The following is a 14,311-nucleotide window of genomic DNA, read 5'->3' on the forward strand; positions in this document are numbered from 1 at the left end:
AAAAGAGAAACTAGCTATATTGGCAAAATACCTCCAAATGATAGTAAAAAAAGAAGGTTCCCAATTCCATAATAGACATTTTACTGTCATTAATGACCAAGAACAGCAGCAAAATATTCTGATTCCGAGGCAAAATGACAAATCAATAAAATATATAGGAACAAGTTTTCAGTCCATTGAGTAATTCATTAATCAACTTATCATGTGAGGTCCAGACTAATAAAGTCCATACAAATCCATGATGTAAAGAATTTTAATATACACAGTAAATAACACTTAGTTAGACATGTACACACACGCATGTCATTAATCACTCCCCAACAACCCTTCTCCACTCGAACGTTTTCAAATCTGAGCTCACTTCAGGAGTGCATCAAATTACGCCGTGCTGCATGTTTCATTAGCCACTCATCAATGCACTCCACACAAACACACAAAGACGCATGCATGGAGGCTAATCTATAGTCAGGGGAAAGCATCAAATTAAAGTGAGCTGCCTTGTTCCATTAGGCATAAATGATCGGTCTGCATTCCTGAAGGTAATAACTGTGGAAAATAACTGCTCACTTTAATGGCTCATTTTGGAGATAAACACTTCTACTTAACATTGTGCTTTTCCCTGCATAATAACCTTGTTACATAGATCACTTAAATAGTTTTTTTTCTATTACTCCTTATGCAAACATGTACCCTGAGAAAAATGTTGATAATTATGTTATTTAGGATGTTTTTTAACTTGAGTTCCAGATGTGTTCAAAGTTTTTTCAGCGCGATGCACACCAAAAAAACTTTCAGACTTAGCTAACGGCATGTAAAGTTTGGGTATTGAGACGTACACTTGCTCTATCTTTTTGTACGTCTGCCTCTCCTTGCAGCTAAGACATTCAAACTCAGGCTCCCCATGTGCCTTGTTATGCTGAAATATTCAACCACAATCTGTTCCTCACATTCATACTTCATACTCCTCAAAAATGTCAAATTAAAAAAGTAGAAAAACAAAACTACTCTTAACAAGTCAATCGTGATTAAGTGACTTCAATGAAACAGAGGCTCTAAGACAATATAATAAAGATGTATTCATCTTGAGAATGAGTGTTTCTTGTTCAATTGGATGTGACACTTGGTAGTGAATTCAAAACACATCCGTATTGCAGCAGAGAACCTGTACACTACAGGGAAGGGAAATCCCCAAAAGCATTAAACGGCCCCTTTAATCTTTTCTACTGATCATCCAGGAGACCATGTCCGTGCAAGAAGTTAAAGAACTTAAACTGCAAGTTATTAATCGTATTTCCTCTCATATGTCAAGTGTATTTTTAAGGTGCTTTACAACTCTTTTGTCTCTTGATGTGCCTTTCACGCCTACATAAAGCCTAAATAAAGATATTATTGTCTTAACCAACTTGGCACTCTCAGAAATGCTGCTTCTTAAGTACCACCTAATACCATATAAAGGGAAATTAAATCTGTGGCATTTGTAACAAAGAGGCAAAGGTATGTTTCCCACTCAAGGTCTTAGGCTGGATCAATGCTTATTTTAGAAGATTAACTGTGTTTGATTGTGAACTCAGAACTGTATTTACAGCCTTGATTCCCACTGACTCAGAGACGAAAAAAGAAAAAGGGAAAAGAAAAGACTGCTGCAAAAACAGTGTTGCATTATGTGTGTGTGTGTGTGTGTGTGTGTGTGTGTGTGTGTGTGTGCGTGTGCGTGTGCGTGTGTGTGTGTGTGTGTGTGTGTGTGTGTGTGTGTGTGTGTGTGTGTGTGTGCTTGCTCTGAAACACAGCAGATGTTCTCAACAAAACAAGTCCAAACTAAACAGCAGCGTCAGCACAGAGTTCGGACCTACCTGAGCGAGCAGCATCTCTCATCATCGCTTCGTAGTCATGCCAGTCTGTCCGCCGCACACCATCAATTCCCACCTCAGCAACCTTTCTCATCTGGTTCAACCCCTACAAGGCAAGAGGGAGAAAAAATACAAACCAATAAAACCTCTTCTTTTGGGCTGCAGTGTGGGAAAATATATCAACCATGGACTGATGGATCACACAAAAGCTCTTCATCTCATTAACTGGAAATTAAGAGTTTCTTCCAAAAGAGCACGAGCGCCATTTATGAGACCGTGATTAATTGAAGTAGAACTCAAGATGATCTGCTTTTGAATCGAAGGTTTCTTAACATCTGTCCTTGCAAACTTAAGTGTGCCTATAAAATACATACTGATTTCAGCTGAAGCAAAGGAGAAAGAAGTGTTGTCTTTGTCATCCAGGGCATACAGGAAGACATCTTAATCAAAATGTGATACATAACAATCTCTTGAACCTTTTAGTTGGTGCAGTCAAATGCCTAAAACAAAAATGTACAGCTTATTTACTGTTGAAAATCACACACATATAAACAAACACACACACACACACACACACACACACACACACACACACACACACACACACACACACACACACACACACACACACACACACACACACACACACACACACACACGTAGAGAAACATAATTTATTTATATTAAACCCTCCTCCTGGCTGTCAGTCAAACGTTTGTCATAGCTGTGCTGTGGACAAGTTGTGGTTAACACTATAAGGGGATAACACTATTTCAGGATTCAATTGAAACCTACAACCTACATTTTGTTCCTAAAATGCTCCACTGCTGTCCCAGCTGGACAATGCACTGCACTCTCACCCTCAGAGACTACTAAGTGCACTTTTCTACTTGACACATATATATATAACTGCATCTGTACATATTCAAGTGATGCAAATGTAATTACATGCTAGAAACATGAAATTGCTCTTAGCAACAGCTGAGTTTGAGAGGCAGCGATTGATTTGACTGACAGACAGGCCCTATTTAATGAGCCAGTGAATGAATTTAAATTAAAGTGCTTCAACACCACAGCCATTTAAGTTTAATTCAATTTGTGGAAAGTCAGCATCTCGGTTGTTGAGTGCCACCTCTTAATTAGCTCAGAATAATTAGTTGCAAATTATTATGATTGATGGTGTAAGCGATGTGGTGAATTCTGATTGATTTGTAGGACGAGGTCAGTGAACTGGAACAGCCAAAACTGCCATTCTGCAAACTCAAATTGAGGATCATCATAGAGGCTTATTTAACATTGATGTGTGTCTGCAATATGTGGGTTAAAATGTAAGTCTGAGGTTGTCATCAGTTCCTGTTTCTGCTCTGCTTAGTTTTGTTCTTTAACAAGTAAAAGATCAGGATACTTGTCCCACAATGTCATCAATTTTTCCTCTTGTTGCTTTATATTTCATGCATCTGTGCATTTCTTACTAGAAAGAAATGATTTTGACACAACCCATAGAGGACTTTGCCAAGAACAAACCACCAGGGAATCTCACTCCCAGGAAAAAAACTCTCTTAATCACTCCATACCAATAGACAGGAAATGGAACTGGACCCAACATTAACCCAGCATTCTAGTGGAACACTCATTTCCTTCCCGACATAGAGGCCCATTTGTTTTCTATTACATTTATCTTATTCCAATGGTATTAGGTTTGTTTTGAATTGTACCGATATTATGCATGCCACTAATGCAATGCACAAGGGAGCTTCTTTACTCTTGAGGTTGACAGATTGTAATTGTCAAACAAATACTGCATACAAAACCATACAATGAAGTGCAATATACGCAATCACAGTTTCAACATATGGGGTCACACTGGTTTCATATTAAAGTAGTCAGTCCCTTAGAATTGGACGAAACACATTATTTCATTGAAGTTCAACAGTCGTGCGAGGTAAAATACATTGCCAAAGAAACAAAGCTTGAATTGTACACATACTATGAGGTCAATGGACAAAAAGGTGATGTTTTTAGCACAGATCTTAAAAGCTATTAAAACACACTGTACGCTACCTGCCCATCACCAAACCGATAGTGAACATCGAGAAGCTATAGAGCTAGATAAGTTTATTCCTCCTCTAACCATGATTGGAGACGTGGCATTTCCAGATATATCCGTCTGATCATTTCTTGTAAGGGGCAGAAACGCCACAAATTTTGAAAAAAAATCTAATTGATCTATCTTAAGTTGACCTGTGTAGAATATGATGGAACGGTAGAATTTCAAAGATCACTGTGACCTAACAATACCCTTCTTTTCTTTGTAACTTATACAGTCTGCTCAAAATGACATTAACAGTCATGTATAATAGAAAAAAATTATAAAGTGAAGAAGCTGTGTACAGATATGGCTGCAATTGTTGTTTGCAGCCTGCAAACAACAATTATATTGGATAGAAGAAGGTATACAGTGGAAGTGGATGGATAGTGGAGGTTGAACAGGAGTTGGTGGAGACCAAATCCGAGCTCATAGGACAGCAAATATTTGAGTTACATTCATCCACTGCATACAAACATGACTCAATCATATTACCCAATTACACAGTGCTGTGAAGTTCACATTGTTTCCGTTTTCTTGTTTTAATGTTTGTTCTGCTCCCTAGAGGCCAATCAGTTATTGCAGTTATTTTTTTAGGCAGTCCACGTATTGTCAAAAACATGCAGGCAAACCTACAAGCAAGTCTAGCCATCATTTCTCTTTTGTATCACAGTCGCTCACCTGCTGCCATCTCACTAAACAAAACCCCCATGGGTTGCCTGACCCTTCCATCCATTCCAACACCTGAAAAAGATCAAATTCAGCCGGCGAGGCAGGTGGGTTGGATTTCAAATAAAGAAGTGAATCTACACTGCAGGGGGTCTGTATTGTGCAGTAACAACCGCAAAACCAATGCTTACCTCATAAAAACTGGTGTGAGAGGCACTGGCATTGTAAAAAATAAATAAAGAAATAAATACAGTCATCTATATTCTACTCCTTGTGTTGCTTCATTTGCCTTCCTGCTGTGTGCTATGCTACTAACGCCCTAATGGCCATCATTACTGAGACGGGGCTTCATGCTGCCACAAACTATTTTTTAAGCTTTTTTTGTTTTTCTGCTGTGGGCACTTTTTTACTCCATCAATATTCAAGGTGCAACACAAACTTGCTAAAAGGGCATGACAGGAGCTACACCAGAAACCATGCAGCCAATGTTTTATCCATCAACCATTCAATCATTAATTACAAAGCACTGTGTTAGATAAAAGACAGGCAGCCATGGAAAGGACTTTGTCAAGCAAAACATTAAAGCTAACAGGAAAAAGAGAGAGAACAAAAGAGGATGAGGAGGACATAGGTCAATTTCACCTTCATTAACTCTCGTGTAGCATTTTGTTGGTCTATTCATTTATTCATCTAGTGTTTGCTGCTTACAAACACAGTATCTGTCCCTGGGTGGAGATAAACCTTGAGTTCCACTTTAAGGATTCCTAATGTATGTGATGTGTGCGTGTGTACGTCCGTGCACAGAGGCATAGTTAAAAGGCTCTACTATAGTTAAACACTGCAGTTATGTTTTTCTCTATAGCGCTATGCAGCAAGCTTAACACACTGGCCTTTCTTCTGGTGAGACCAAAAGGTAAATGAGTTATGACAGTAACAAAAAAACTGGTCGCAAAGGTAGCTAGCTAAAGGTAGGTAGATAGCTGTGTAATAGTTCATCCAAACAGTAATTCTGTATGTATTCATCAGTTGCATTTGCAGCAGATAACCTCCAGCCTGCTTGATTTTACTGTTTAAAGTATTTTAGGTGGTAAATCTGCCATATATATCACTAAACTGCAGATGCACTTCATTGTATGCTTTGATTGTATTTTAGCCTTTATTGTTCTACTTCACGTCATTCCTGCTTATGGTGCCACCCCCCACTGAATTCTGAAAATGTCACACATGTTGCACCTGCCTAGAGTTGAAAAGGTCTTCAGCATTTCAAAAACAATGAACAGAAATGCTGTACCTCATCATGCTTTCTGGCATTGGCTTATTTTTCACTGGATGTATTGCGGCACAAGGGAAAACTGATTCTCCTGTGGGTGACAGCAAAATAACAAAAGACCAGAAACCTCTGAGCTCTCACTTGTACCTGTTGAGCTTTCTATTAAAGCAAGAAAAAGTGAAACCCAAGAAGTTAAAATGTCGGGTTTGTATCACATGCTGTGGTTGCTATGCAAATGCTTTATGTCTTCTCAGTTTGAAAACATCTTGGTGAGACTTTTTCTAAATTCCGCACTGGTATTTTTAAGCAATTTCTGTTGCATCCTTTGGACAGACTTAATGTTTGGTTCTGCATAGTTAATTTAGTTGCTGAGGTGTGTTTTTCATCCCCATTGCTGCCTGCCCTAATGCAGTCATGAAACTTCACGTTTAGGTATCATTGTGACATTTAACTTGTAGTAAGAAAACCGAGGGTTGTTGAAATAAAAATAAATTTAAAAAGTTTTACATAAACTATTTGATTGAAGCTATTGGCTCAAGACCATTGGCCACAAAACAAGTTGTTGCACCATTGCAAGGCATTGTTACTTTGCACCCACTTTGAACAGACAACGCTTTGCTGGTTTTCATCTGCTTTCAGGTCTGTTGTGCTGAACAAAGACGAGGAGTGAACAAGGAGCGATAGAGGACTTACTATTGGACTTCCTTTGTTTGGTGTGGGGGAGAAGCTGGTATTACCAGCCGTGCAGAAAGTCTGATAAGAACAGAGCTGCCCATTTGTTCTCTGAGGAGGATGAATCAGACCACCTTGGGTCAATACTTCTCTTTTCTGTTTCCTCTCCTCCTGCGTAGAGCCAACAGAAGCTCAGATTGGGAAGGGGAAGCTTTTCAATTCTTTTTTCTCCCCCTTCCTGTTCTGTCAGATCACAGGCAGATCAGCTTCAACCCCCAGAGACACAATTACCTGTGTCTCCTATTTCACCTCACCCTCTGCTCCTCCTCCTCCACCTTCAGCCACTCCACAGGCAAGTCAATCTGTGCTGGAAGCTCACAAATCCCCTGTTAGCTTTTTCTTAGAACACCAAACTTCCGCGTGCACTAACTGACCTACTCCTGCTTTGGTTCAGTAAGAGGCCTGGCAAGAGGGAGTCACACAAGTAACAAGTCATATCAGTGGCTAAAAACAGACACGGAGCCACATTATCATCCCACTTGAGTGCTGAGAGATACTGCTGTCTGAGTCAGACATGAGCTTGAGACAGAGGACCTCCAGGCGGAGGCCCCTGCAGTGAGACACTCCACACCCCCTCAAAGAGAAACTCAGAGAGGCCACTGCTGGGTCTGTTATATCCCAAAAGGAGTCATTACCCAGAATCCCGCTGAGACGGATAGGGCAGGGAGAGGACCACATAGAGGCCAGGACTCATAGAGCCCTCAGACCTCTTGCTTGGATATTGATAGATTCAGATGTGAACACTGGTCTTACAAAATGTATGGACCACCTGCTGTTTCTCTTAAGGCAAAATCCAGATGTAGGCTCTCACTTCTTTATCAAACAATAACTGAATGGAGAGAAATCCCTCATTATTAAATAGGAAAAATAACATACATGTTCTAGTACAACGCTGCATTCTGCTTGATATGTATTAGCATTATTACAATTTTTAGCCAGAGACACAAACTGCAGATTGGTTTTCAGGTTAAATTGATAGACGGATAAACAGAGGACTTTTGGAAAATTGGGAAAGGGAGCAAATCGAGCAATCATGTTTCAACGTTGCGAGTGACACTTGTTGAGAGCAGCCTGCAGGCTTTGTGTCGGTTCGTATCTGTGTAAACATGCACATATAGTAAACAAACAGCAAAAGGAAAAGCAGGTACAGGTAAAGTAAGAGGTACACACTATGTGAATAGATAAACTGTACAGTCAGCTGTGTATGTGAACATACTGTATAATGAAAGTACCTCACTATTACAATAGGGAATTAGACTTTATAAAACAGTACACAAAAGAAATCCTCCTGCAAAAAGCAGTCCTGCTATCACCTGCTTATGGCAGAGATTCTTTCAAACAGCTTTAGATGCACAGGATGTTCATAAAAAAACACTGGTGGATACAGATGGGAACTTTGCAGATACTGTGTCTGAATTTGAACACAGAATTTCAACTTTAAAACACTGCTGTTAGTTCATACAACATTGATAAACTCGCTCATCAAATTCAATGCTACAGGAGATTGGTTTTTGTTTCAAGGTACTTTCAGGCAAAAATGTTGCTTGTCAGGACGATTCAAGAGGGGCTCGACTTGTGTAAAGTGTTAGCTGGCCAGCCATATAAGCTCGAGTAGCTTATGCTTGCAACCCAATTATGTCATTTGTTTGCTGCCCTGCTTGCTGCCACAATGTATGTGTCCATGTGAACAGTTTTCATTAGGAGTGCTTTCTATCAATAAACTTAAAAATGGAGTGTGTGGAAGTTAGGTTGCAATATTGGATGGTAACAAACGCAATGTAATTTTCCTCTAATGTAGTGCAGGGGCTAAGGATTTTTCAGAGATGCATCTTTTCAAAACCTTGGCACGTGAAACCGAATTATCTGTGTGGCCAGACTCTACTCAGAATGTTATAAAATGTGTTTGTTTTTTTTGTATTTTGGAAGAACAGACCCTTAGGGAGGGAGAAAAAACATTTAAAAAACATGATTTTGATTTGCCAACAAAGGAACTTTAAAAAAAACACATTATGGTGCTTTAAGCATGTTGGTGATGGACATGCTGGAGGGAATCACTGGTAATTTACTACTGTGTTGGTTCGGCTGGGATCACCGCCTCCACTGGCTCCAGACCAAAACAATCTGAGCTGTTCAAATAAGCTCCTTATTATCGTGTCTGATGGAGAGGGAAGGCAGGGGAATTAACAGCAGAGGAAAAAACTGAACCATGCCATTAAAAGGACCAGTGATAAGAAATGAGTGGAACTATTGGCCGCACTGGAAAAAAATATGTATTATAATGTTTATCTAATGATCTGAAATTAAGAATTGTTAACTAAGAATGAGCACAATATAAGTACTTTGGATAAACATAAATGGCACACAATTTTACATAGAAACTGAAGAGGCTACCGATGTTTCGAATGCACAAGATAAGGTTCTTACAGTTTGACCTCACATTTGTCTGTTTGTATTGGGAAATAAATTATCTTGATGTTTTCATTCGAGTCTGCTTCAGTGATGAAAGCCGCCACAAAATTTACATTTTTAACAGCATGTTTTTAGAGCAACACATTAAGCTCTTACTCACAACATAGGCAGAAGCAGTATCATCCCACTCTGATGTGTCTGTCTGCAGAATCAGACAACACATGAGTGAATTGTCTCTGATTGTTGCTTCGGATCAGGACTTTGGTCAACATGGGGCTAAGAAAAGGAAAATGTGGCGTGCAAACGTGCCTTCGTCAAGGCAAACAACGATTGATTTTGACCAATGTGGGCTAAAAGTGTGTTTCTAATTCTGATTAATCCACATAACACATCTCTGTAACAAGTAGGTCAGATGAAAATGGTTCGAAGCCGTTTTCCACTGTAATAGTTCAGCAGGACAGCTTTGTATCAGACAAAGGGGGCTCTCTCCAACCTCAAGTGAGGTTACAACTGAAGGCTTTAAAAGATGGCTCTGAGAAACCTCAAGCTTGGTTCTTTACGGAAGTCAGCAGCCATTTTCAAATCATTTTCCCTACCTCAATACATGTATTAAAAGTTTGGTCAAGCTTCAAATGAAAATGATGGAGAAACTGAACGTAGGGAGCATATGGGTAATGGGTCAAAATAATCTTAGCTGCAGAACTGGTTTGAGAAGATTCAATGGATGTTTGGATATTACTACACCTTTTTGGGATGACTGGGTGTCACCATGGAGATCCAATGTACCTAATGTAAATCAAAGCTTATAATATTGTTGTAGATTTCCTTGAATGAGTCAGAAATAATCTACAAAATAAAATATACTTTAACTTAAATGTTCAAGGACAAACAGCGAAGCAAGGTGCAAATAAAATAGTGCATTCTACTTGAAAATGTTGTCTTTTCCCAAAGTGAAAAACAATATATTCTATTTTATCTATCCCACTCTGTTTATATGTAATACGCTCTGATCTTAATCTGATGGTTTAAGCACTGCCGTCTACAAGTGAAGCAGACAGGAACCAACAAGGGGGGGAATACTGGCTTCAACTGTCTCGAACAAGACGTATGTGGAAAATGTTGAATGGGATAAGGGTATTGATTTTTATCCACCTCAGTGAAACCATAACAGCCCATAGGGAGCACTCAAGCAGAGGAAACAAACACACTTATTGTTCCTTCCTTTTTAATCATTTGTCCTTTGTTCAACTGCTTTTAAAGTTTGCAAGAATAAAAAGCAGAACAGAAGAAAAATGCTTGCAGTCAGTTTCCAGCAGTGTAAAAAAAAGTGTACATTAGCAACTTAAAATCAAAGTGTTTTCTGATGCGAGTCAGGCAGCTTAAGCAGTGTATTTCCCAGCTTTTCACCCGAGGCAAACATCGAACCAATCGCATTAGGTGTAATCACTATTACTCACGGCTTTCTGTACATCGTTTGTACTGAGGTAGAGTCATTAACACAAAGTCGTCAAAGTCATCAAAGGCAATTTAATCCTGAGCGACAAGACTTCAAAAAACTCCTGTGTAAACCAATTATTATAAGTTTCCAAATTAAATGTCAACATTTTTTATTCAGTTGTCCTCCAGGACAACACATCATTTTAAAATCAGATACCCATCGTGGAAGACAACAACATTTATAAATGCCTTGCAATGCAAAAGTAAACACACAAGCTTCTGTGCAGAGTATGTGTCTTATGTTCACACACACTCACACACCTGTAATTGTACGAGGTGTTGGAGGATCAGGGTTCAGTGTCTGGCTCCAAGGACACTTTGACATGCGGAAAAGAGAAGAGGAGCCAGGGATCAGCCAACCATGCAATTATTGGACGACCCGCAGCACCTTCTCCCGAATAACTGACTTCTTGGGTTGACTTCCTCCATCTGCAGCTTTCTTGCTCTATAACAACATCACATGCCGACAACCTTCCCTGACATGATTGACAACTTACAAGGATTGTGCTGCGACTTCCATTATATGTTTAACAACCATGGGGGAAAAAACAGATTAATCAACTCCTCAAGACAACACTTGTTCCCTTTTTCTTTACTCCCTTTTTGAGTGCAGAAATGTCAACATATTGAGTCTATAGGACTATCATTTTAACAGAACAAATATAAATATGATCTCACTCCCTGAGAGTATTTACAATAAAACCCTGCTTCAATGCAAAATAGATGTTAAGATACATAAATAAATAGCCGCACTGTTGTTGAAATCATGTGGGATATCGAAGGCAATCAATGCAAAATGTTCTCAAATGTCAAATTAAATGTGATCCACATCACAGTGCAACTAAGATTAGTTTTACAACAGCAATACATTACATATTTACAATATATAACGGTTTGGGGATAAATGACTGAACACTCTCTTAGTAGAAAGTTTATTAGAAGAGTAAACTGAAGTCAAAGTATTTAAGATTTTCCCAGTAAAAGCGAAGACTATTTCCAGGAACGCTTGTCAAAAGAGGGAGAACAGCAAACGAGGCTCCTGTTTCGTATGGATCTATTATGTCATGTTGGAATTCCTACAGCTAAAATCTTTTGTCAGTTATGTACAACTAACCTGTCTCGCAAAGGTATAAAATCCCTATTAGTGGTTGAAACCTTAACACATTTATCAGAGGACCAAATACCCAGTTGCAAGTTTGCTTGCTCCTGATATCAACAGCTACAGACCATTTGATGGAAGACAGTAACATCAATTAAAACAAAATCACTAAATGAAATCTAAAGCCAATAAAATTGACAGCACCAAATACTTTACATGGGATAAGTGCGTAACGTCTTGCCATTCTATGCCCTTAGCTTTGTTTGTCTTTAAGTCAGTCTAGCATAAAACCTTAAGCAGTCTAATAATCGGTTAAATAGTGTGGATTAATATGGGCATTCCATGCTTTATGACTGCAGTTTTATAAAACCAAGTATCGGCGCTCTCCATGGATCTGATCCTGAACATCGCTTGAATGCAAAGGCGCTCACCATGGTGCTGAATCGGCCCCGTATACGCCACCTCCTAACCATCTGAATTTGTCCAAACTGGTTTCTGTAAGTCAGTATCGTTTCTAAAGTCGCATTTGTGTTTGTTGTTCTTTTAGATTGTCAGAGTTCCGAAAAATGAGTACACACCGAAAAAACGACACAAGACAAATGTGGGGCACTTGTGTCTTTCAGGATCCAAGTTTGTGATGCAAAACATGAGGAGTATTATAACCGATATTTGCTAACCTGTATCTGGGGAATGCCGCCCGGACCGTCCACTGTGCTGGGCGAGTTGTCGAACACTCGGTCCCGGTACAAAGACCACAGCCCGACGTTGGAGAGGAAAAGTAGAGCCGCTATGAGCAGTCCAGCGAACTGCAGCAGCCTCTTCTCCTTCCGCCTCATTTCTCCGGGAGAAAGCGTGTGAAGCACCGGCGGTAGAAACTAGCAAGCCCCGACTGCCTGCTTCCCGAGCAGAGACAACTTTCCCTCTGAGTCTGACTGACTGGGGGTACGAACTGCTTTCAAGCTAGTCTAAATACCCTACAGGACGCAAGTTCCTGTCAGAACTTTCACAGTAAAATCCCATAAGACTCATCAATTGCTTTGGCCAATTCAAATCAATCCTCAAATATAATTACACAAGCAGTAGTTTTTTTGTTCCCTGTAAAAACAACGTATATGGAAAACGTCTAAATAACAGGATGACACTTTGGAGGTTACAGATCCAGTTTGACAAAGAAAACTCACAACATGCTCATGACATGCATTCCTAAATGGAGCCAAACATCCCAATCGACCAAATCTCACCAGGGGTATAATATTCAGTCAGGGTAGTTCAAATAAAATGTAAAATAAGAGGTTTAAAACTAAGAAAATACCAAAAATCGCCCCAAGTAACAGATCAAAATTTAAAACAGTGCATAAAGCTAAGTACAGCTGGAACTGGTATACTTGTTGTATAACTTTGTTGATAACTCTTTCAATAAGAGGTGTGGTCTGTAGCTAAATGCAGGTGTCAGAACAATCCAATTGAGATATAATTTTCAACACATTTTATTTTCTGTTTATTTCATAATATCACTCTATTTCTATGTCATACATTTCTATACATTTGAAATTTTGAATTTCAAAGTGTAACTTTAAAAAGTATGTTGGTTAAAGTTGATCTGCAGACCGACTTCCCTATTCCCCTCTGCTGGGAATGACATAATTCATGCTTTTATTTTGAAGGCACAGCACTTAACTTCCTGTGATTTTTTTCTAATTCTCTCCATCAAGCTTGATGTAATATTTTGGAAGAAGACCGATGGTCATTCACTGGATTACGTTTAACAAGCTTTGTTGAATTTAGTGCTTGCTTAACCTGAAACTCTGACATGTTTGTCCAGCTGTTGTGATACTAATTATGTAAAGATAATAAACAAATCAGGTAAATAAATATTCAGGCTCATGACTATCTTGCTTTATATGTCTATAATAATTGCACGTTTTATGATATTATACATCATTTTGAACAAAATAAAACTATTCATTGTCAATGCAGCAGGTTTGACACAAAAGTGAAAAAAATTTGAGATGATAAAGAGAAGGAGAAACAGTATCAGTCTCCAGGTTTCTGGCCTCAGGCGGTGCTTCCTGCTTGGAGAGCTGTATCTAATCAGCTCAGAAGAGCACCAATCTCATGGCATCCCCTTCATTCTGAGGATTATTACTGTTGACCTTTTTTCATTGGTGTCATTATATACCATCCCGGTAGCCAATGATTTCCATTCATTTCTGAAGAGTCATGAGTTAGGGGATCCACCTTAGTGAACATCATGCTATAGGGGCTAAAGCATTGCAAAAATGTGCACCGGTTTCTCACACAAATGACTTTATATATAACACTCCAGTGAAATACACATTTCTGAAGGAACTTTTGTAATTCATTGAAATAATTCACTATAAATTACCCTTTATAAATGTATTGATATGATTGCTTATTACAAAATGTAGCATTTGCTGAATATGCACCAATATAAATCTCCCCTTTGTGATCAAAATGAGTCTTACATTCACTCATTTAAACTGTCTTACACACACATACACACTTGAGGTATCTTTATCAAATGTGTTTTGATGTTATTTTTTTCTTGTTTGTTTTGCTGGTGTTCCTCTGAAGAGTCTTAAGAAATCGTTCTGTTTATTTGACCTAACACACAGCATAGCTCAGCTCATTGAGCTAGAATGATGCTCCAGTAATTGCTTATCAGGGAAGTCATGGCACGG

General features: G+C 39.0%; 1 protein-coding gene across 1 annotated transcript in view; it reads right to left on the reverse strand.

Annotated features, from left to right (window-relative positions):
* The window catches only part of LOC134872356 (polypeptide N-acetylgalactosaminyltransferase 10-like), a 50,173-nt gene extending 37,649 nt beyond the window's left edge, over positions 1-12,524 (reverse strand). Inside the window, exons 1-2 of the mRNA XM_063895630.1 lie at positions 12,287-12,524; positions 1,851-1,953 (exon numbers count right to left, since the gene is read on the reverse strand). Of these exons, the coding sequence (XP_063751700.1) occupies positions 1,851-1,953; positions 12,287-12,445 (262 nt within the window). The 5' untranslated portion in view covers positions 12,446-12,524. The remainder of the gene's footprint in view (positions 1-1,850; positions 1,954-12,286) is intronic.
* Between the last annotated feature and the right edge of the window lie 1,787 nt (positions 12,525-14,311).

Source organism: Eleginops maclovinus, chromosome 11 (assembly GCF_036324505.1).
Source record: "Eleginops maclovinus isolate JMC-PN-2008 ecotype Puerto Natales chromosome 11, JC_Emac_rtc_rv5, whole genome shotgun sequence".
In the NCBI taxonomy this organism is placed as follows: Eukaryota; Metazoa; Chordata; class Actinopteri; order Perciformes; family Eleginopidae; genus Eleginops; species Eleginops maclovinus.